The sequence below is a fragment of the Choloepus didactylus genome, chromosome 2 (genome assembly GCF_015220235.1).
Source record: "Choloepus didactylus isolate mChoDid1 chromosome 2, mChoDid1.pri, whole genome shotgun sequence".
In the NCBI taxonomy this organism is placed as follows: domain Eukaryota; kingdom Metazoa; phylum Chordata; class Mammalia; order Pilosa; family Megalonychidae; genus Choloepus; species Choloepus didactylus.
The window spans coordinates 203,611,211-203,632,761 of NC_051308.1; the positions used below are offsets into that span (position 1 = coordinate 203,611,211).

At 54.5% G+C, this 21,551-nt stretch overlaps 3 protein-coding genes and 1 non-coding gene across 16 annotated transcripts; 2 read left to right on the forward strand and 2 right to left on the reverse strand.

Annotated features, from left to right (window-relative positions):
• The first annotated feature begins 381 nt into the window (after nucleotides 1–381).
• On the forward strand, nucleotides 382–497 carry LOC119528413. The gene has a single exon (XR_005215711.1). It is a non-coding gene; the product is annotated as a U5 spliceosomal RNA (small nuclear RNA).
• A 1,156-nt stretch (nucleotides 498–1,653) lies between these two features.
• Nucleotides 1,654–10,416, reverse strand: BTBD19 (BTB domain containing 19). 6 transcript variants are annotated; one of them, XM_037827399.1, is made up of 8 exons: nucleotides 7,551–10,416; nucleotides 6,116–6,329; nucleotides 5,944–5,997; nucleotides 4,691–4,750; nucleotides 4,063–4,131; nucleotides 3,860–3,991; nucleotides 3,609–3,734; nucleotides 1,654–3,475 (listed from the first exon to the last, which is right to left on the reverse strand). In XM_037827399.1, the coding sequence occupies exons 1-8, from the start codon at nucleotides 7,634–7,636 to the stop codon at nucleotides 3,341–3,343; spliced, it is 876 nt and encodes a 291-aa protein (XP_037683327.1). In that variant the 5' UTR covers nucleotides 7,637–10,416; the 3' UTR covers nucleotides 1,654–3,340. The 6 variants fall into 6 exon arrangements, with proteins under 6 accessions (XP_037683327.1, XP_037683323.1, XP_037683325.1 ...); XM_037827395.1 differs by having other exon boundaries at nucleotides 1,654–3,734; XM_037827397.1 differs by lacking the exon at nucleotides 4,691–4,750 and having other exon boundaries at nucleotides 1,654–3,734.
• On the forward strand, nucleotides 9,122–10,644 carry DYNLT4 (dynein light chain Tctex-type 4). 8 transcript variants are annotated; one of them, XM_037827405.1, is made up of 3 exons: nucleotides 9,122–9,379; nucleotides 9,714–9,772; nucleotides 9,882–10,644. In XM_037827405.1, the coding sequence occupies exon 3, from the start codon at nucleotides 9,889–9,891 to the stop codon at nucleotides 10,534–10,536; it is 648 nt and encodes a 215-aa protein (XP_037683333.1). In that variant the 5' UTR covers nucleotides 9,122–9,379; nucleotides 9,714–9,772; nucleotides 9,882–9,888; the 3' UTR covers nucleotides 10,537–10,644. The 8 variants fall into 8 exon arrangements, with proteins under 8 accessions (XP_037683333.1, XP_037683335.1, XP_037683334.1 ...); XM_037827407.1 differs by having other exon boundaries at nucleotides 9,122–9,340; XM_037827401.1 differs by having other exon boundaries at nucleotides 9,124–9,379; nucleotides 9,679–9,772; nucleotides 9,878–10,642.
• On the reverse strand, nucleotides 10,550–15,554 carry PLK3 (polo like kinase 3). The gene is made up of 15 exons (XM_037827393.1): nucleotides 15,258–15,554; nucleotides 14,989–15,096; nucleotides 14,784–14,900; nucleotides 14,522–14,651; nucleotides 14,347–14,434; nucleotides 13,408–13,503; nucleotides 13,121–13,319; nucleotides 12,885–13,008; nucleotides 12,546–12,637; nucleotides 12,213–12,306; nucleotides 12,012–12,095; nucleotides 11,756–11,918; nucleotides 11,467–11,596; nucleotides 11,184–11,297; nucleotides 10,550–11,076 (listed from the first exon to the last, which is right to left on the reverse strand). The coding sequence occupies exons 1-15, from the start codon at nucleotides 15,465–15,467 to the stop codon at nucleotides 10,885–10,887; spliced, it is 1,941 nt and encodes a 646-aa protein (XP_037683321.1). The 5' UTR covers nucleotides 15,468–15,554; the 3' UTR covers nucleotides 10,550–10,884.
• Nucleotides 15,555–21,551: the final 5,997 nt, after the last annotated feature.

Here is a 21,551-nt window from a genome sequence, read left to right on the forward strand (position 1 = left end):
GTCTTCCGGCAAACGCCGAGGCAAGTTCTTTGGCCGTACATCCCAGAAAAGAAGGGAGCAGCGTAGAGGAGTGGTCCCCCGGGCCCCGCTCCACCCCGTTCCGCTCCCGCCTCGCTCCGCCCCAGCTGGGCTGCTGATACTACAAAGCCCCGCGGGCCGCCTGTGATTTGCATACCCACGTTGCACCACGAAAAGACGGCCTCACGACACTTGAGTTCCATCCCCACGGGTATTTCTGCACTATTGTGAGGGCCTAATTACTGTAAATTTACGTGGCTTGGAGAAAATTCATGCAAATAGTGCGTGTCTCTCAGTCCTTGAACAGCCGTAAGTGTGTTGTGTTTTCTCCGTCCGGGAGGTTCGAAGGGAGCGAGTAGTACCATGTTGCGGTTTTTCTTCAAATTGTATAAATTTTTCGGCTTTTACTAAAAATTTCCGAGGAGAGAAACAGTTATAGGTTCATTATTAATTCTTTAATGCCTTGTTTTCACAAGGCTTGATTTTTATGCTAAAAAGTAAGAGATTGATTTACAGTGGATGTGAGCTGCCGTTCTGAAGTGACTCTAGCTAGGTTTTAATGTTTTAGGCTGTGCTTACCCTGTTTTGATTGCAACCGTATCATTTCTTTTTTATGTTTTCAGTTTTGCTAATTTGTTTTATCTTGGGTCTGAGAACAGGGGAGGGAGTGAAATATAAGAACAACTGAGTATTTTAGTTCCTTGTTTGCAAATTGACAAAAAGTAATACCAGTTTTAATTTTTTTTCCTTATTCTTTTCTAGTCCAATTCTCACGGATTAACTTCATTAGGATTTGGTGTGATTTCTTCTAGACTTTTGGCTTTTTATCTACATTTAATTCTGAATATTAAGCATCCTATTCGACACTCAGTTTCTAGCCCTAAGAATACAACCTTCTGTTTCTTGTGGGCTTAATTTTTTAATGAGGCAAAACCCTAAAAATTAAATAATATAATCCAGATAATACTATATAATATCAGATAGAAGTGCCCTGCAGAAAAAATAGCTACGACTCTCCCAAATGTTGTATGTCCTTGCCTATCGACCTCTTTTCTGTAGGGGAACTCATCTCTAGTTTCAGGACTTTAAGTTAATACCATTAATAGCTGGTGACCCCCACATCAGAAAGTCATGTTGACTCCCACCTTCAAAGCTGTGTCCAATCACATTTTACCACCTCCACTGTTACCACCCTGGTTGGAGATCTCTTACCTGGATTATTGGAATAACCTCTTAAATGTTCTCCCTGGACTACTCAAACCGTCTATTCCAAACTTCCCCATCGCAGCCAGTGTAAATCTGATCACCCAGGCCCTCCTTCCTTCAGGTCTCTAATCTCATCAGATGCCTTCACTCAGCACCCTGTAAGAAACAAGTCCCACTCCTACTATATCACTGTCTATTCTTTTAACCTGCTTTATTTTTCTTCATAGCACAAACTAATCCCTGAAATTATATAGGACATTTATTTCTTTGTTTACTGTGTTTCTCCCACTAGAAAGCAAGCTGCATGAGGCAGGGACTTTATCTGACTTGTTCTCTGATGTATTCGGTGATCCTGAATCAATGCCTGGCACATACATGAGCAGTCAATGAATACTGGTAGAACAAATGAATGTTTTGAATTTATTTTCCAAGCATATATACAGGATTTAATCTGTACCACTATAGTTCTAAGCACTTTACAAAAATTAACTAATTTCTTCTAAGAACCCTACTAGGTAGGTTCTATTATCTCCATTTTACCAATAAGGAAACTGAATCATAGAAAAGTTAAGTGACCTCACTCAAGTCACAAAGTTGAAAAGTGGTGAAGCTGTAATTCAAACCCAGCAGCCTCGCTCCAGAAGGCATATTCATTTTACTCATTCCTTTTTAACAAAACCCTCCAATGCCTTTCCCCAGAGCCCATGGCCCAGGCCCTCCTTCCTTCAGGTCTCTAATCTCATCAGATGCCTTCACTCAGCACCCTTTTTAACAAAAGGAATCATGCTCTTCTTGGCTGCTCTGTGCTTTTTTCACCAAAGATCTGAATATATTTTATATTACTGCAGGAATATATCACAGTTAATTTAACCAGTCTTCTATTGATGGACATACAGATTGTTTTTAATTTTCATTACCCAAACAATGCTGCCATGAAGTGTTACTGCATGAAGTGATCTTGAGAGATAATACCAAATAACTCTTTAACCCATGAGAAACAAATTTTTGTAAAAAAAAAAATCCCTGAAACAGAAATCTAACTTTATTTTCTTCCAAATAATTGATTGTCCCTCATTTTAGATTGATGACATCTTGTTTTTCACCTTCTTTAAACTCTTTATGGAATAAAGTGGTTATGAGGAAACGAAGTCATTCAGTTAACATTTATAGAGTATTGCATATGTGACTTGGGAAGCAGAAATGAACAAGGCACCACTCCAGCTCCAGGAATCTTTTTCCAGGAAGATTCAGATCCTCAGAAGACAAGATGTGTAAGGAATGAAAAGAAGTAGCATAAGACTGAAGACCCCAAGACTAAATCTAGAGCTAGGGGACTAGTGGCTCCGAACGAGTGAATTTATGCAAATGCAGTGGTTGAGAAAAGTTGCCAGTGTTTGGGAACCACTAGTCGTTGAGTGCCGTGAAAGTGAAATCGGATTGTATTTTGTTCTGAGGGCAATGGGGATATTGAGGGGCTTAATAAAGGGATTAGGACTGACATTGTCAGACCTGATTTGAAGAAAGATCTGGCTGCAGTGTGGGGAATGGATTGGGACAGGTGGAGGTGAGGTGGTAGGGCTGGAGTAAAGGCAGGAAGACTAAGAACTGAAACAACTGGTAAGGTCTCTTAGAAGGTAGAAAGGATATGAGGCAGGTGTGAGGAAGGGAGATATGGCAAGGACGAGATCCAGGTTTCCGACTTGGGCACTCATGGAGATGAAAAGCACGGTGGGAGCAGTGCATAACTGGGGCAAGATGAGCTCGATTTTAGACTGAGTCTCAAATGCCCGAGGGGCATTCAGCGAAGAGATTTCCACAGGAGGCAGGTTTGGGATAAAGAGGGAGCTGGGCTGAAAATATATCTGGGTGTCATCGAGCAAACGAGAAGATGAAAAGTGCCTACGAACACGGTGTGATGCGAAGGAAACCCTGGCTGCTCTAACGAGCCTAAAACCTCGCTTCGCCGCTCATCACAAAGTGCGGCCTTTCCGGTGCTCGGCTCGCCAGGCATGCTGGGAACGGAAGTCTACTCCAAGAGTCGAGCATACCGGGAGCGGTAGTTTTGGAGCCATCCAGTAGGACAGGCCCGGGGTTCCTCACAAGTCGTGGCGCTGGATCACTGGAAGGGCAGGTCCAGAAAGCGGTGATGCTCCCGGGGCAGAGTGCCCTTCCGCCGGCGGCACAGGGCGCCCCGGGCCGCGTCCCCTCTCCGCAGGGCGTGGCACTTCCACGCCTCCACGATCTGCTCCACCTGCAGGGGAAGGCCGGTCACCTCGGAGCTCCACAGTGCCTTCCAAGCCCCGCAAAGCAAGAGCCGGGCCACGCCCCCGCGCCCTTCCCGGACGCCGCTGGGTGCGTCTGAGCCCAGTCCCCCGCGTCCGCACCGGGATGAGCGGCTCCCTCCGGTTCTGCTCTTCCAGGGCGCTCAGCTCCGCCGGGGCCAGCAAGGCCAGTCTCAGCTCCCGCACCACCGGGGCCGCCACCTCGGCCATGGGCTGCTCCAGCACCGCCTGCGAACGCCAGCCCTGAGCCCTGGCGGGGCCAGGACACCTGCCCCCCGCTGGTTCCCGCCCATTCTCTGCGGCACTCGTCTCTTACAGCACATCCCCTCGCACTTCCCCCAGCCCCCACTCACGGCGCCCACGCGCGCCCAGCTCCAGGCCGCCCGGACGAGCTCAGCCTCATCCACGCAGAGCTTGTCGCTGCGCAGCAGGGGCAGCAGCGCGGTCGCCGACAGCTCCAGGAAGCCGCGGGTCCGAAGAGCCTCCTGCGAGCAGGCGAATGGGTCAAGGAGTTGCAGAATGGGGTGTGTGAGGTTGTAAAGATAGGGAGCTCTACCTGGCTGTGGGCCTCTATGAAGGCCACGCAACACTCCTGCAGTGGTCCCAGGCCAAAGGTTACAGCCACCTGGGAGCAAAAGAGGGAGGCCAGGTTGGACACTGGAGAGGCCATGTAGTCCTCCACACTGGGGCCCACCACGACAAGCCTCACCCCAATCCTAGAAGGGGAGGCTGACAGGGCCTGGGTCCTCCCCAGTAAAGACCGCAGTTCACACATGCACACTCTGATACTGCTACCCTAACAACCTGGCCTTCACTACCAGAAGCCATGCCATGCTTTCAAACCCTACCTTGGGGCCTAGGCTTGGCTTCTAACGTCCACACAACCCCCACCCCAAATCTAACCGAACAATTCCCCAGACCTAATAGAGGGAAGACCGGCAAAGACTTCCACTCCCTTCAACTCTCTCTGCTCCTGTACCCGATCCTGCTGAGGTACCCAGGATCCCACAGGTCTGGGCACAGAGTTCATCCCCCATGTGCCAAGGTTGTGCCAGGCCAGACAGGTCCAGGTGCTTGGCACCCTGGGAACCCGTTTCTACATGCTTGAGAGCCAGGCTCCTGAGCTTGAGAAGACTGGCAGGAAGGGACTTGGTTTCTCCTTCAGGCCTGATATCACTACCCACCTGCAGTGCCTCACAAACCAGCTCCACGTCCAGCACCTTCACCACAAACTCCAGGCACAGCTGGTAACAGAAACATGCAAGTTGTGCAGAGGTATCCCTAACCAAGACCCCATCCCAGAAGCAGTTGGCAAGCTTGGAGCAGTGGGCCCCCCAGGCTCCCATCAGCCCCAGGTCCATCTTGACCTCCCAGGCCAGAGAAAGCAGGGAATCATCAGGGCCTGACATATGGTAAGCCCAGAAGGACAGACTAACAATGCCAAGCCCAGCAGCCCTCCTCCTTATGGGAGTATATTCCCCACTAATCAGACTACATAGGTGCCATGCAAACATTCCACTCTCCCCTTCTCTCAGGACACTTGTTCCCTTCCTGACCTTCTGTCTTAGCCAGAAACTTGAGTTTCATCCATGACACCTCTCTCTTATTCTCACATCCAGAAAAGCACGGGGTTGCCAGGGCCACCTCCTCTCTAAAAGCCATCCATTCCACTTCTCTTGGGCTTCCACTGCCACCTCCACTCTGGCCATGTCATTCCTTGACTAGACCAGAGAGCCTTTCCTATCTCTCCCAGTCCTTTTTCCCCTTAGCTTCCAAATCCTTACTGCCTTGCCTGAACCCGCCAATGAATCTGCACTCCCCTCTGGATAAGAGAAGTCCAAACTCTCGAAGGGAGTAAGAAGCTCCTAAATGAACTGGCCCCGGCCATCCTTTCCAGTCTCATCTCTTGCTCTTCTCCTCTCACTTCACACTATTTCAGCCACACTAAATGTCTCACTAGCTCCTTTTGTGCCTTGTGAATAGAAGGCCATTTTCCCACTCCCTCTCTGAACAAACTCCTAAACAAATATTTCCTCCTCCAGGAAGTTTTCTCCCAACGGGAGAAGAGGGACTGATGAGACCTTCCACTTTTCCCTCAGCTATCACAGTTATGTCACGGGGTTAAGAGTTTTCATGTGTCTGTTTCCTCTCTCTCTCTGGAGAACAGGAATCAAGGCTGATTTATCCTTGTATCTACAGCACAGCTATAAACACCCCATGTGCACCACCCTCACCTCAGTACCCTCAGGGGCACACGCATATCTCTTCCCACACATGCATGCAAACATGTCCAATTAACACAGAGATTCCCCTACTACTCTCTGTACTGACACACATTCCTCTTCAAGCCAGAGTGTGTGTGTGTGAGGCAGGGTGTGAGCTGAGTCCATGAGAGGCAAGGAAAAGGAGACGAGACGGGCCTGCCACAAAAACCCACCTCTCGCAGTTCCTCCAGCCCGTACTCCACGGCCGCCGTCAGCACCTCCAGGACCTGCAGAGTAGGTGGTTGGGGGAATGGATGGGAGTTTCCCCTGCCCCTCAGCCCACAGTGTAACAGGCCAACTCCTCTGCCTCTTGCACCCCGAGCCGCTCCCACCCAGTGGGCTCACAGAGTGGCGGTGCAGCTTGACGCTGTTGGTATACAGGAACTCCAGCACTGTCAAGAAGGCCTCAGCTGGCACGGTGCTCAGCACCACAGGGCTAGAAACCTCAGGACCTGGGTCCACACCCAGAAGTCGCTGGAAGAAGTTGCATCTACAGGCCAACAGGCACCGATGGGCAAACACCTCCTGCCGTTCTTGACCGACCACAAAGCAAACATCACTGGGGGGAGAGAAGAAAAGAGCCAGGGGAGAGGAAGCCAGAGTCTAGGGTGCGACTTGGGCCTTGCCTCTGCCCATTCTGGGCCTCAGTTTCCTTATCGTAATATGAGACTGGGCTTATTCCTCCCAGTGGCAGATGGGGACACACAGGCCTGGGTTCTAATCCTAGCTCCACCCTATTGTACCTCAGGGAAGTGAGTTACTATTTTTCAATTTCAGGTTTCTCACCCTTGAAATGGGATGGTAATTCCAAACCCACAGATCTTAGAGGGAGTGGCTATGCTTGCTCACTGAGGGGCACCAGGGCTGACGCAAACAAGAACATCCTATCGATCCCACCTGCACCCACCTTTCTAGCCTGAGTCTTCAGGGAAGGAAGCACCCTCTTGGCTCCTCCTTCACTACCTGCCAACTCAGCTCTTTCAGCCCTCTGCCAGGCAGAAGTGTGGGGGCCAGGACTGCAGAGAGTGTATTGGCTGCAAACAAGCACGGTAGTGGGTAGTGATGCACTTGTTATGAGGCTAGACCACATTTTCCATCTTCCTGATCACTTCCGGCCCCGGCCTCTGGGCCACCAAACAAGGTAGGGAGTAGGAAGCAAATGAAGCTTGGGCTTCCTGGAGCCTCTTAGCCCCAGATTCAAGGCCTGCAGGGCTATGGGAGGCATCAGCTCTGAGGCAGTGGGGACAGAAAGTTGCATTCTAGCTCCCCTGACCAACGCTGCCCCTGAAAACTCCATCCCTGGTTTTAGAAACCACCAGCATCTTGAGCAAGCAGTGAGGCCCATCAGCACCCTTGAACTATTTCCTGTCTGGGACTCTGGTTCCCATCTTTGAGTTTTGTTCTGCTTATGAATCCCCAGTTCAAGAGTAGGGCCATCTGTTCCTCTGCATCTCCAGGGAGGGAGGCCCCACCACAAAGCTGAGTACACAGGAATCAACTCACATCCCATCTCTCAGGAGTCAGAAAGCAGAGGGCTCTTTTCTCTACTAGGAGCCCAAGATCCAGAGAAGGGTGGGCTCCAGCCCCCGCTGCCTCCCACCCCTGGTTCTCAAAATATGGTGGACACTGAGTGACCAGTACCGTCCTCTACACTTGAATTTCCTATAGACTGAGTTCACCAGGAAGGAGAGCTACCTCTTCCCCCCGCCGGGCTTCCCTGGAGTCATGGGGCCAAACAGAGGCGGCTCGGGAAAACCCGCAGACAGGGCCCACCCCTCACCTGTACCGGGGATTGTTGACGAGGCTTCTGAGTGCTGTGGAAAAGGGCACAGCCTCCCCGTGCACAACCAATCCTGGGGTCTCCATGGACGGGGAGGGCGGGGGAAGCAAGCGGGTGGATGGCCTAGGAGATCTGTCGTTCTTTGGTCTGAGGGAGGCAGAAGGCAAGAAGGAGCAGGAAGCCTGAAGGGCCTGAGAGGGAGGGGCAGGAGCTTGGGAGGTCTGTTGCTGAGAAGCTGAAGTTTAGAGACTGGACCAGGGGAGGCCCAGGTTCCTGAAGAAGGCATCCGAGGCCAGTGGCCAGAGGCTTGGGGACAGGGATAGACGCAGGGAGGGAGGAGCGAGAAGCCAAGGCTTGGAGCGGCCTGTGGCTGGGGAGCAGCCGGCAGGCGGATGAGGCCCCAGCTGGGAGCCTGGCCAGGCAGCAGCCTGGGTGGGAAGCCGAGGGGTTTCCATGGAAACTGGAGCCTGGCAGGGAAGAGGCTCCGCCCATCTCTCAAAGGCTTGGGGAAAACTTTAGTCCTCGGCAGGGCCTTAAGCGGAGCCTGAGGGTCCTAGTGCTGTGGCACCCTCCTGCCCTGGGATCAGAGTTCAAACTCCCCTGCCCTCCAATCCACCCATCCCCAACCCCCGCCTAGGCTCAGAATCAGGACCCCAGGCCTGGGGAACCCCCATCAACCGGGAAAATCCTCAATCCCACAGGACAGTTTACAGGGCCAAGACTTGGCTTGTTTGGGAGGGGGCAGTCCCGTCACTCCCAGAGAGGGGTCAGGTGAGGAGGCGTCAGCTCTGCCAGAGGCGTCACAGCCTCTGGCATCCCTGAAATGCATCTGCCTGAGGCGGTAGAGGGAGGGAGGCAGTAATCTGGGAACTGGACACAGCAGAGGTGTGGCCAGCTGGAGACAAGCCCCAGGGCACTTGGGCCAGCAGCAAGGGTCAGGAGGCCGGATTCAGGTCACCACCAAGTCACCACTGCGTCAGCCTGGCTCCCCCCAGCTGAGCTGCAGGGCCTCCCTTCCCCCGCACACAGCCCAGGGCTGAGGAAGTCACTCAAGCCCCACCCTAGCTCGGCGCCTGAAGCAGAAATGTTTGTCCTTGTTGATGCTGTTCGGGAGATGATAGAGCCTTGATGTGCTCCTTCCTGTGGGCCTGGTTCCCAGATTCCTGAGCAGCCACCCTGGCAGCTTTGAGGTCCCCCCAAATCCCAGGCCTCTGAGACTTGCTCACACACGTGAAGAGCCAGTTATCCAACCAATTCACAAGGGAGGAAACAGACAGTGGGTCAAGAGCCCCAGGATAGGGGGACATCTTTCCAGCCAGGGCCCCTCTCCTCTCTGCAACATCTCCCTCTGTCTCCACCCTGCCCCCTCTGTGTCCATCTTGGTAGTACATCCAGGAACACCAAGCCCTGGTTGCCTCATCTTCCTTGATGACTCAGGGACATCCACAGGCACTCTGCGCTCAGCGCATGCTCACAGTGGTGACTCTCAGGTTAAGCCAGAGCCAGAACTGGAGGGAAGGAAGCAGAGGGAGCACTGCCTGCCCCAGCACCCATGGCAACTCCACAACACAGGCAAGGGGCCCCTCCCCTCCTGCCTGCCAGTCAGGCCCAGCCGCCCAGGCCTGGGGAGCTGGGAGAGAGCGTAGAGGCCAAAGGCTGTAGGTGACTCAGGTGTCTGCAGGAATTTTAGAAGAAGAGGGCGGCCATCCCCGAACTGATTCTGAAGGTGGGGCCAGGAGAGGCCAAAGCAGAGGGTGAAAGGAGCATCATCAGCCACCAGCTTCAGCCAGGTTTGAGGAAGATCTTTGTGCCACCCACCCTAGAAGCAGGTAGGTGTAGAAGGGGACTGGGTTCAACACCTCCAGGGCCAGAAGGATCTGTGGAGTCGAAGGAGATGGGTCTGTCTATCCAACCTTCTAGTTGGGGGATGGAAGTACCAATTCCACTGTCCAGGCTGAAGTAGGAACTAGGTATATCTCCCCCTTCTCCTGCTGTCAAAGCTAGGGAGGAAAGAAAGTGTACTTAGAGCTCACCTAGCTTGCCTCCATTGTGCCCAGGGGAAAGTGGAGCTCAGAGGAGCAGGGACTTGCCTAAGATCATGGTTAGATCGGCAACCCTTCTCCTGCAGATGTCACTAACAAAGTCCTTAACCCTCTACCCAAGGAGACCCTAAGCACCCAGGAACCCCCAGACTATTTGATCTGCTTGTCTGGAAAACACAGGTAAGAAAGGAATAGAAAGTAAAAACCCTTGACATCACCAACTCGACTGGGTGGTGGGTGAAGATGGCCAGCCAAGGCCATCCTGCCCTAACTGTCGGTCTCTAGTCAGCAGGTTTATGGCTAGCAGGCCTCTGCCCCCCAGATGCCAAGAGGAGGAGACTGCCAAAGACTCAGGGCCGAAACCACCACCACCGCGACCAGGGTGCCTGCCCAGCATTGATGAGGCCCGACCTGTAGGTCTGGGCCCCGCTTCCCGACGTGGCTCTGTGCTGGGCCCAGCCATGTCCTCCTCACGCCGCAACTCACTGGTGGGGCCAGGCGCGGGTCGCCGACAATCCCTGTGCCCCGTGCCCCCTCTAGGTTCACGGATCAGCTTCTCCGGGCTGCCCCTGGCGCCCACCCGCCGGGTGGCACCCTCGTACCGCACGGAGCCCGCGCCTGGAGAGCGCTGGGAAGCCGAGCGTGCACAGCGCGTCCTAGAAGCGGCACTGGCTGCGGGGCTGCGCAATGCATCCTACTCCGGCCACGAAGCCGGGCCGCTGGCGCGGGAGCTGTGCGAGCAGGTGCACCTGCGCCTGCGTGAGCTCAGCCCACCGCGCTACAAGCTGGTGTGCAGCGTGGTGCTGGGGCCACGTGCCGGCCAGGGCGTGCGCGTGGTCAGCCGCGCGCTCTGGGACACGGCGTGTGATGGGCTGGCCTCTGCCGCCTTCACCAACTCCTCGCTCTTCGCCGTGGCTACCGTCCATGGGCTCTACTGTGAGTGAGGAAGCCCCCAACTTCTGCAAAACGGTTTATTATCCCAGGAGGAGGCCCTCCCCAGGGCTACATCCCCATAAATAAATGTCTGTCAATAAATAAAAGTGGTCCATAAATAATGCCCCCTGAGCTGGGGGCTAAGGCTCAGGCTTATCTTGGAGAAGGGTAGGAGGCAGCAAGGGCAGGCTGCCCCCAACCCCAGTAAAGCTGGTCCCTGATTCCCTGGGGGAGTTAGCCCAGAGCCCCCAGTGAGGCACCAAAAGGAGGGGGAGGGCCACCAAGGCAAGGACCAGGGCCACACAGGCATAGGCTCAGGCCTGGGGGCTTGGGTCAGGGCCTGCTCTGCAGGATTGGGTCTAGGCAGGACTGCGGTCTCTGAGCAGACGCAGAGCATAGCGGAGCCGCTGCCGCAGGTCTGGAGAGCAGCCCAGCTGCCGGAGGTGGGATGCAAGGTAAGTACAAGCACTGCGATTGCGGGCCACAAAAGTCACAAGCAGGGGCTCCCAGCCACTGAGAATCAGCTTGGTGTGGTCTCCATAGAAGTTCACCTGTGCACAAGAGGGCAGCACTGATCAGTCTAGGCCCCAGGCCCAGTCTCTTCCTTGGAACCCTGGGCCTCCCAGGCCTCTCCACCAACTCCAGGACCCACTTTTACCTGGACTGTGCCATCGCTAAACAGCATGAGGAGGGCCTGATCAGTCTTGACCCACTGCAGCAGCAACGGGGGGGCAGGCATTTCCACCTCTTCCACACTGGGAAGATCTCCACCCTGGGGGGCAGGGGCAAGTCACCATCTGACAGGAGTCAGGCCCATTCCGGCTTGATGCCTCCATTAGGATTTCAGCCCCAGGCTCTGAGTCTTCCCCCCACCCCCCAGAGGGAATGGGAAAAGACCAGGATGTGTTAGTCATCAACATGCCCCACCCCTGCCCACACACCTTCATGAGATGGTGTTCCATGTAGGAGGCAAAATACTTCAGAACGCCCAGCTGAGGCTGCAGGGCCCGGGGCACAGCGCCCACAGAGAAGGAGAAGTGCTTTGTGCTGGTGGGGTTGTAGTGCACAGTCCTGGGGGGTTGGAGGGGACAGAGATCAGAGGAAGCCCTGCTCCAACACCCCTCCCCTGAGACACCCCAAGCCCCAGAGCCCAGGAGCACATGACACACCAAGCTGCAGCCCTGCTAGGTAAAATGGCCCAGGTACAAGGTACCCCATGACAGCACTTACTTTCTATTAGCTGATAAGGCCATGTGTGTGCCATCGTTGAAGAGCACGGCCACACGGCGGCTGGACAGTTGATACCCAAAGCCATACTTGTTGGAGTAATCAACCCACTTGCTGACCCACACCAGAGGCTCTGGCTGTGCCAGGGGAGCTGGGTTCTGTTCCGCTGTCATGGGAGGGAAAGGAGTGAGGACTGGTTCCAGACCTCCCAGCCAAAGAATTCCCACCACCATTCACTCATACCAGACCCTGACCTTACCTGGGGGCATGAAGGCTACACAGTTTCTCAAAGCACAGAGGGCTGACTCCACCACTGTGGCCACAGTCAGACCTTCTTCAAATCCTGAAGGAAACAGGACACTGGGAATTAGGCACTCATCCCCCACGACCCACGCCGTGTTCCCCTGCCCACCACCCCTCCCTCTGGTTTCAGCACTTCTCATCTACCCTGGCTCCTCACCATCTCCACTGCTTGCCAGTGTCCCCCGGGGTGAGCTGTCTTCAGGTGCAGTCTCTACAAGGCTGAGGGGGGCTGGACCAGAAGCTGCTGGATCCTAAAGGGTTGGGTATAGGAAGGGAGTGATAAGCCCCCAAATCCCATTTCTAGGGGCCCATGGCCCAGCCCAGCCCTCCCCTGGCTCCCAAGGCACCCCACGTCAGCCCCAACTGGCTAATGAGACACAGCCCATTAGCCACAAGGCTGGATGCTTCGCCAGCCTCTTTTATCCCCGGCTTCCCACAGCTGCCAGGGCAGGGTTGAGTCAGGGGAACACAGGCCACGTGAACACCTCACCTCGGGCCTGGCACCCTTATGGCCAATGGACGTCTGCCTGAGGCCATTCACCAAGCAGGAAACCCCGTCTCGCTCCTCGGACTGGTTCTTACCTGGGAGATGGGGGAGACACGGCCCTCTGTATCTTTGGTGTCTCAGTATCCTGCCCAGCCCCCTACTTCCCACAGGGATGACAAGAGACAGGCATCCCCAAATACCCATACCACATATGCTCTCCCCAGGAGCTCAGAGGTATCCCTCCTGAGTATACTCTCACAAATACACACACTCATATCCGTGCAATGTGTGTAACAGGCCCCTGAGCTCTACTCCCACAGTCCACTGACACCCCAGACTCACTCTTCTTCTTCCTGCCAAAGAGGCTCTTGGTAACTTTGGCAAAGAGACTCCTAGCTGGGTGGGGGGGTGTTAGGTCTGGGACTGTCGTGCAGCTGGTGACAGGGAGCCGGTCGGGAGTGTAGCCCTGGGGAGGAAAGCCATGTAAGCAGAGAAGAAAGGCCCCAAGGGTCCTTCACCTGCCCCCATCTAATCTGGGAATATGCAGACTGGACTTCGGTGTCTGGTGAGCCTCACACCTTCGTAAAGAAGTCATGATGCAGGATCTGGTCAATTGATGGGCGGTCTCGGGGTGAGGCCCGCAGGATGGCGGCCAGGAGCTGCCGGGCAGGCAGTGAGAGGCTGGCGGGCAGCGTGTAGTGAACCTGCTTGATACAGCGGTACGTCTCCTTCAGGTCAGCTGTTTCAAAAGGCGGACTCCCACACAGCAGCGTGTACCTGTGGGGCCGGGAAAAGGAGGGTCAGGAGTAAAGTGGAGGGTATGTCCCATCCTGCACCCCCCATCTGCCATGACCCTAGGACTCACATGACACAGCCTAGTGACCATATATCTGCCTCAGGGCCATGACCCTGTCTCAGCAGCACTTCTGGAGCCACATAGTTGGGGGTGCCACAGATGGTTCTGAAAGGCGGTGGGGAGGAGGAGGAGAGAGGGGAAGGCTCAGACCCAGCCCGGCAGTACCTCCATCCCTGCCCCCACTGTGAGCCCAGACAAAGCAGCTGCCTGTCACCAAAGGCCAGGGCGCTCCTGCTTGTCCTGGGACAATGGATGCCAGGGACAGCAGCTGAGTCCACCACCCATGCGCCTGGCCCAGCTGCTCAGCTGCTCTGTAGGACAGGGGGAACCCCTGACCCCCAAACCAGTCCCTTCCTCCAGGGTCACCACAGAGAGTCCATCACTGGTCATCACCCCTACACCCCCGCTGTCTGTCAGGCACCCATACAGGCTGTCACCTCCCACAGTCTGTGCCATACACACACCAACACCAGCTGTCACATCCCCCATAAACACTTATCTGCCACACATGCTATCTTTGTCACATACGTCCAGTCATCATGGCCACAGCAGAGTCTCACACACCCACCAGGGGTCGTGTCTCACCATTCCCATATTCTTGTACTGTCTCACACATAACACTTCCACATTATCTGTTACCTTAACCCTGTCCACACACAGGGTCAGGCATGTACCTCCAAGAACTCTTACATCCCCATCTGTCTCAGGAACTCAGGGTCACCTACCCGACCTGTGTCACAAACTTGTAAAGTCCTCATCCTCTCCACCAGTCACATCACCCAGACTGCCACCTCCAGCTTCCCACAAATAGCCCATCACCCTCTTTCCCATCTATCACATGCATTCATCAGGCAGTCATCGTACCTCCCACACACACACACTCACTGTCTGTCACGCATGTCAGCTGTGTCAAACAGACTGTGGCCACCCCTCTCCTCAAACACTCACTTCTTCCTCTGCTCTGGAGGCTCCAAGCGGGCTGCCAGCCCAAAATCCCCCACCTTGAGCTCCATGTTCTCGGTGATGAAAAAATTTCCTGGGCAGCAGCAGAGAGGTCTGTCAGACTCCTTCCTCCCAACCTGCCCACCTCCCCCTCACCATCCTGCTGGCCCAGGAGTCTCACCCAGCTTGAGGTCCCGGTGCAAGATGCCCCTCTGGTGCAGGTACTTGAGGCCGGAAAGGATCTGCCGCAGGTAGTAACGCACCTCTGGCTCCAACAGGGTGTGCCGGGCCTTCCAGATGTGGGCCAGCGACTGCAGAGAGCCACTGCCTCAGCCCCCGGTCCGTCCTGCCTGACCCTCCCTCCATCTGCTCGCTGAGGGAAAGCCAGGACCCCAGTTTGGGGTCTTAAGGTCTCCCTTCCCCATCACATCACCGCCCCTCACCTTCCGGCTGCAGAGCTCCAGGAAAATGTATATGTTGTCGGCGTCCTCAAAGTGGTGCGAGAAACGCACAATGTGACGGTGCTGAAGGTCTCGGTGCAGCTCAATCTCGTTTAGGATCTGCGATGAGGGTATCGGGGTCATCATTTTTCAAGAGCCCCCGCGGCACCCTCTCCCCCCAACCCCCTTCCGCTGGGCCTGGACCCACCTTCTCGCGCTGATGAGGCTTGGCGACGCGGCTCTGCGGGATGACTTTGACCGCGAAGGCACCCCCGGTCTCTGTGTCAGTGACCTCGTAGCAGCGGGCGAAACCCCCCTGTAAGGAGGGGGCAGCCATCAGGCAAGACGTTCCCGGGGAGGCCGGGTCTGGCCCGCAAACGGCCCCGCGCGGGGGACAAATGCCCTGGCCCGGCGCCGGAAAAAAGGCCGGTAGAACCCGCCCCAGCTAGCACCTTCTCCCGGACGGCCCCGGCCCACCTTGCCCAACAGTCGGCCTTTGAAGAAGGTGCGGCCGCTGCCCGGGTCCGTGATGAGGCGCCCAGGGTCCGGCGCGGGTGGCCCGGCCAGCGCCTCCAGCTCAGGTCCCGGCCCGGCACTCCTGGGCGGCCCGGGCCCGGCGGGGGGCGCGGGCGGAGCGGCCGCACGCGGGAAGGGGCGCGGCGACAGAAAGCCGGCGGCGGGCTCCATGCGGGCGGCGCGACGCAGCGCGGGCGCGGCTCGTTCTCGGTGCCGCCCGGCCCGGGCCGCGAGTGGCACTGCCTGGATTTGCTACGCTGCGCTGGCGCCCGAGGGAGCTCGGCGTTTTTATCAATGAACGCCTGCCCCCTCCCCGTGTCGCGTCACCGAGAGCACCGCCCCCTTCCTGGCGGCAAGTCCCCGTGAAACCACGTCCTCCCCACACACGTCACCAGGAAGCCCCTCCTCCCGCCCGACGCACCTCGAGTCCCAGCCTCCCGCTCCGGCCTTAAAGGAGCAGCCATACTGTAGTCACCTACCACGCAGGTGCGCCCAAGTTGTAAGGCCCAATTGTTTTTCCGACTCCTCCCCACCCGGCACTGATAACTGCGAGTCCCGTTAAGGGGGACTACTTTCTTTCCCCACCCTTCAGAGCGTATGCTGAAGTCCGAGGGGGAAACGGGCACCGGGGGGGTATCTCCCCAGCAACTAGACGGACCGGCGTGCCAGACGGGAGGGGAGAGACAGACGTGGTGCTGGCTTTAGCCCAGGCGCGTCACTAACATTCCCCTTTAAGTGCGCGGGACCTCGCGCAAGTCCCACGCCCTCGGCCGGAGTCCCTGGCCGGCCCAGTGCCGCCCCACTTAGGGCCTGGGAGGAATTGCAAACTCCGGAGCCCAGCTTTCTTGAGCGGAGGGCTGCGATGCTGGGGTTTGGGGTCAGACAGAGCCTGGCAGTAAAGGCTTTTACCGTGCACCACGCCACAACTGCCGCTGTCTACTTCCACACTCAAGAGGGGCGGACCCTGGGCCCCACAGGGGTCTCCTATTCTCTTATCCTAAAAACACCCACTGCTTGGCTCAGCAACCAGAAGACCAGGAAGTGAAGAATGGGAACTGGATTTTCTTAAATGCTACCGATTGGCAATTGGGGTGCTGGTCCCCGGGCCATCTATACCCCCGATACCCCTGCTTAGCGCCCACGCTTCCTATGGCCAGAGAACCAGGCAGAGTCTTAACCCCTCTGCAGCGTCGGTTCCAGGATCACAGGCCTCCAACTGGCTTCCCAGTGCCTCTCACCTCCCTGTCCTCACAGGGTACCTTCCGATCAATTACTGAGCCATTTGGTCCGCAAAGATTTACTGAGAGCACCTGCTCAGTGCCAAGCACTATGTTTATTAAGACTGACCAAGGTCACAGCCCTCATTTAGTTTACATTCTGCTTGATGGAAACAGACAATAGGCAAGTACATAAACAAGGTAATTGTGGAGGGTGAGAAGTGCTATGAAAGCAGTAAAAAGAAGAGTGAATGAAGAGCCTACTCTAGAAAGAGTAGCCAGGAATATCAACAAATATTTATTCAGCACCTGTTTGTCTCCCAGACATCTCTGAAATCTCTTCTCCACTTCACTCCGTCTGTCCCTCCCACCCTGGTCTGGGTCACAGTTGCCCTTGTCAGGATGATGGCCACAGTGCCGTGCTGGTCTCCCTGCCTTTGTCTCACCTGCATGTCACCCTCTCCCTCTGTAGGGCTGCTGGAGAGATCCTACCCAATCCCACAACAGGCCCACAAGGGCCTACTTCTCCCAACTTGTCCTTCATGGCCCTGGAAGCCTGAGATGTGCAGACATAACTAGTAGCTCAGGATGAGTGAAGGGACATAGGATGAGGGTGGACAGGAAGATCTTTCTAGGTGCCATTCTCAGGAGTTCAGTCTTTATCCTTCAGGGCAACAGTTTTCCAGGATGAGGTGGGGTGGTGGTGGTGGTGGTAGTAGTGGTGGGGCCAGCAAGGACAAATCTCCAGGGGAAATGGGGCTGAGGCACGTATAGTTTTTAAAAGCATATTAAATGTTACAACTTTCTATTTGGAAAATAAAGCAAAATGCCTCTTAATTTTATGACAAAGTTTGCAAGATCCAGCACCTTGGATCTGAGGGGATAGGCAGAAGATTTGCTACCTATGATTTAGTAGCTGGTCGGTTCAAAATCTTGCATCTCCCAAGCCTAGAAAACCCATCTCTCCACAGTTAAGGCCCCAGCTCGCTGAGAAGACTTATTTAGGCTTAGCCCTTACCGTACATAGCAATACTTAACCACTTGTACATTGTAACTCACAGGACCTGCCATCATCTTGCACAAAGTACTGGTTCTTGTGGGGCATGGCTCCCAGCACAAGGGCACAATTAATTCCAAAATCCCTATCTTATGCAATGACAAATTGCTTCTTCTCAGCCTTGACAATCTTTGTTAATGCTCCAAAGGCCCTCATTCAGGTGAGGGTCAGCCAGGCATCCACTCTGGTAGCCTTGGCCAAAAGGAAGCTGATTCCTAAAGCAGGGCACAGGAACCAGAGCTCGGCCATGGAATCAGTTGTTCATTCTTTCAACAAACATTTTCCTGAGCACCTATGATGTGTAGGTCCTGGGAGACCCATGGGTACAGACAACTGTACTGTACTGTAATTAGTACTATGATGGGAAAGGAGACGTGTGAGGGAGGGTGGCCTATGGGGAGCCCAGAGGTAGGATGTCACCCAGCTTGGGGCATCCAGTTAGGTTGGGATTTCTAAGCTGAGACTTAAGGCCATCCTTTGGTTTTGAGGAGGAAAAATTGTTCCAGAGGGAACAAATATGCTCCTTGAGGCCTGAAGTGAGAGCTCTTGGTTTTTGGAAAAACTGAAAGTTCAGAGCAGCTGGAGGGGAAGAAGGGTGTGCTAGTCTGGATATATTATGTCCCCCAAGAAAAAGCCATGATCTTTTAATCCAGTCTCATGGGATATTGGGATTAGGTTGTCTCCATGGAGATATGACCCACCCAACTATAACACTTTTGATTAAGGTGTGACCTCTTGATTGCATGTTTCCGTGGAAGTGTGGCCCTGCCCATTCAGCCTGGGTCTTGATTCATTTACTTAAGCACTATAAGAGCTCGGACAGAAGGAGCTCAGAGAAGCGGCAGCTGAGAGACATTTTGAAGACAGTCGTTGAAAGCTGACATTCTGGAGAATGCCATTTTGAAATGCAACCTAGGAGCAAGCAGACGCCAGCCATGTGCCTTCCCAGCTAACAGAACTTTTCAGATGCCAATGACCTTTCTCCAGTGAAGGTACCTTATTGTTGATGCTTTACCTTGGACACTTTATGGCCTTAAGACTACAACTCTGTAACCAAGTAACCCCCCTTTATAAAAGCCAATCCATTTTTGGTGTTTTGCATTCTGGCAGCATTAGCAAACCGGAACAGAGGGTGAGAAGCTGGAACATCCAGGAGCCCAGCCCCAAAAGGCCTTGTAAGGTGTGTGGAGGAGTTGAAAGGCTACTTGTCCCTTCCCCAGTTTGCAAAGTTTCCAAGTTCCCCAGTCTGCTGGGACCTGGCTCCCCCCGGGAAACAGTTTTGTATTTGATGGGTCCAGAATCAAGTCTGACAACGTGGTGAGGAAGTGGGTTATGCAAAGTGGCAAGGAGCAGGACAAGCTCCAAGGGAGAGAAAGCTTGGGTCCCTGGAGCCTCTTCCCCAAAGCTGAAGAGCTCCAACCAAGCCTGTAGGTGCTTAGCCTGAGACTAAGTTCTCCACCCCTCCCAGACCTGGGATTTGAGGCTGCCCTTGCCCACGTTACTGTGCTTATCTCTGTCATGGGACCTTGTAGTTGCCTGAGATATGTCCACATCCTAATCACCGGGAGCTGTGAATCTTACCTTATTTGGAAAAGGGATCTTAGTGGATGTAATTAAGTTAAGGGTCTTGGGATCCTCGAGGGATCATCCTAGATTACCCAAATGGGTCCTAAATCAAATGATGAATGTCCTTAAAAGGCAGAGGGAGTTTTGCAATGGAGAAACAAAGGAGAGACCCAAAGGAGAAGGCAAGGTGAAGACAGAGGCAGAGATTGGAGTGATATAGCCACAAGTCAAGGAACGTCTGCACCCACCAGAAGCTGGAAGAGGCAAAGGATGGATTCTACCCAAGAGCTCCATGAGGGAGCGTGGCCCTGCGAGATTTCAGACTTCTGGCTTCCAGAACTGTGAGAAAATAAATTTCTGTTGTTCTAGGCCACTGAGTTTGAGGTTATTTGTTACAGCAGTCATAGGAAACTAATAGAGGCCTCCATGCAGGAATGAAATGAAATCCCATGTGGACCTCCTGCTCTCTTCCTATGTCTTTCCTCAACAGGATGGGTGGCCTCAGACCTCAGCTGGGACTGTGAGTCCACTCCCGTCTCCCCTTTCCTGCCTGGCCTTCTTCAAGGTCTGTCTTCTCCCCTTGGGTGGTGAAAGGTTCTTGAGCCCATCTCCTGGGGCCAGGAGACTGGGAAGAGAGCCTCCTGGATGCTGTGATTTAAGGACCTGCCAGCCTGCTCCTCCTCCTTCCCTCCATATAACACATGCATATGACATTAATGGATCTTATGCACAAAGCATGTACCAGACACTGGGCTAAGCATTTATCTTATTCTTGATTCCTCACAGTAACCTTCTGACATGGGTACAATTATTATTCCCATTTTGCAGATAAGAAAACTGAGGCTTGGAGGGTTAAACATCTTGCCTAAGGTCACAATCAGCTACCAATAGGCAGAACCAAGATGTGAATCTAAGATGGAATAACTCCACTATTCACTATTGCTGGACTTTCCCGGGGGCTGCTGGTTCCCTGTCCTTGCATTTGTCCCCCCACTACATTGCCCTATATCCCTCGTACTTGCACACTTTCCCCTCCCCCACTGAAGACTTTCCCAACCTCTGCCCAAGTTGAGGTTTTTCCAAGCTCTCTGGGTCTCTGTCCCACAGAGGATGCTGTCATTCTGCTGCCCCTGGCTGAGCACTTGTCCCGCGCTCCCTGCTCCCGGGGCAGCTCAGAGTCAGGACCTCTTGACACAGTGTCAGGTCATAGAGGCCAAGGGCAGTGGGTGTAGAGATGGTGGTGTTAAAGCCGGACCAGGGATGAGATGCAGTGTAGCTACAGTAGTAGCATTTGGTGCATATCTGCGCTATTCCGAGCACTTTACAAAGTTGAATATTCACAGCAACCCTATGAGGTAAGTAAATGACTTGCCCAAGGTCACAAAGCAAGTGTGTGGTGGAGGAGGCTTTGAGAATCTGAGCAGTCTGGCTCCAGACTCCATGCTGTTAACTAGCAAGCCACACATTAAACTCTCAGCTATGAGGAGGGGAGAGGGCACTGGTGGAAAGGACCAGTAGAAAGAGAGAGGTGGGAGCTGGAGGAGGAGGAGGGGTGGGGCAGGTGATTTACCAGCTGAGAGGTTCCTTCTCCAGGACCATAAACCAAGGGGCCCTGTCAGCAGCTGGGAGATGAGATAAGGTGACTCAGAGGGAGCGGCTGGGTGGGGCCTGGGGACTGCCCCCTTCCTTGCCCAGAGGCTTCAGGTCGAGCACCTTTGTCCACGGCTCTGTGGGAAACTCACAGTCCAGTGGTGCCGGGTGCTGGTAAGGGGTGGGTCAGAGGACTGAAACGTAGCCAGCCTGGTGGCCCTCCAGGGAGAGCCAACAGAGGAAAGCTCCAGGACAGCAGAGCCTTAGCTCCTCCAGCCCCAGGGCCTGGCTGCCCTGGGACAAGAAAATCTGAAGAGCTGAGCTGCCCAGAGCTGGGGAGGTGGCTGCATGGCCATGTCCCCAGAGCACCTGAGCTGGTAGTTCCTCCCCAGGTCAGGTCCTGGGTCTCTGGACCTTGAGGCACACATGCAGATTCCTGTCACTCCTCACTTTGTCACCTCCCCTGGGTCCTGGAAAGAGGATGTAATTCCAGTCAGGCCCTGAGTAGGCTGCCAGACCTTGCTGGGAATCTCTTAAAAAAGGGGAAAGGAGACCAGATGTCTTTTAGGTTACAAGGGACTCTCCCCCACCATGGAAAAAAAAAAAAAAAGAAAAAGGAAGGAAGGAAAGAGAGAGGGATGGAGAGAAGGAGGAAGGGAGGGAGGAAAAAGAAAAGAAACCTGCCTGGTTTCACATTTTCCCCAGTTTACTGAGATGAATCAGCCCCATTCCTGCCCACAAGGCGCTGGCAGGGCTGGAGGGAGACCTCCCTGTAAACACATCATGGAGCAGATTAACTGCTACAAGAGAGGAAGCCTGGAGGGC

What these genes read in the sequence shown, in the direction of transcription:
- BTBD19 (XM_037827394.1), bottom strand. Translation starts at nt 7,636, where the DNA reads ATGGAGACCCCAGGATTGGTTGTGCACGGGGAGGCTGTGCCCTTTTCC. An exon ending in GTCAACAATCCCCGGTACAG is followed by an intron (nt 6,330 to 7,550) that starts GTGAGGGGTGGG and finishes CTCTCCCCCCAG; the next exon opens with TGATGTTTGCTTTGTGGTCG. An exon ending in GCTGGGCGCGCGTGGGCGCC is followed by an intron (nt 3,735 to 3,859) that starts GTGAGTGGGGGC and finishes TGGCGTTCGCAG; the next exon opens with GCGGTGCTGGAGCAGCCCAT.
- DYNLT4 (XM_037827405.1), top strand. Translation starts at nt 9,889, where the DNA reads ATGGCTAGCAGGCCTCTGCCCCCCAGATGCCAAGAGGAGGAGACTGCC.
- PLK3 (XM_037827393.1), bottom strand. Translation starts at nt 15,467, where the DNA reads ATGGAGCCCGCCGCCGGCTTTCTGTCGCCGCGCCCCTTCCCGCGTGCG. An exon ending in GCACCGGGACCTCAAGCTGG is followed by an intron (nt 14,435 to 14,521) that starts GTGAGACTCCTG and finishes GCTGCTGCCCAG; the next exon opens with GAAATTTTTTCATCACCGAG. An exon ending in ATAAGGGTGCCAGGCCCGAG is followed by an intron (nt 12,307 to 12,545) that starts GTGAGGTGTTCA and finishes CCAACCCTTTAG; the next exon opens with GATCCAGCAGCTTCTGGTCC.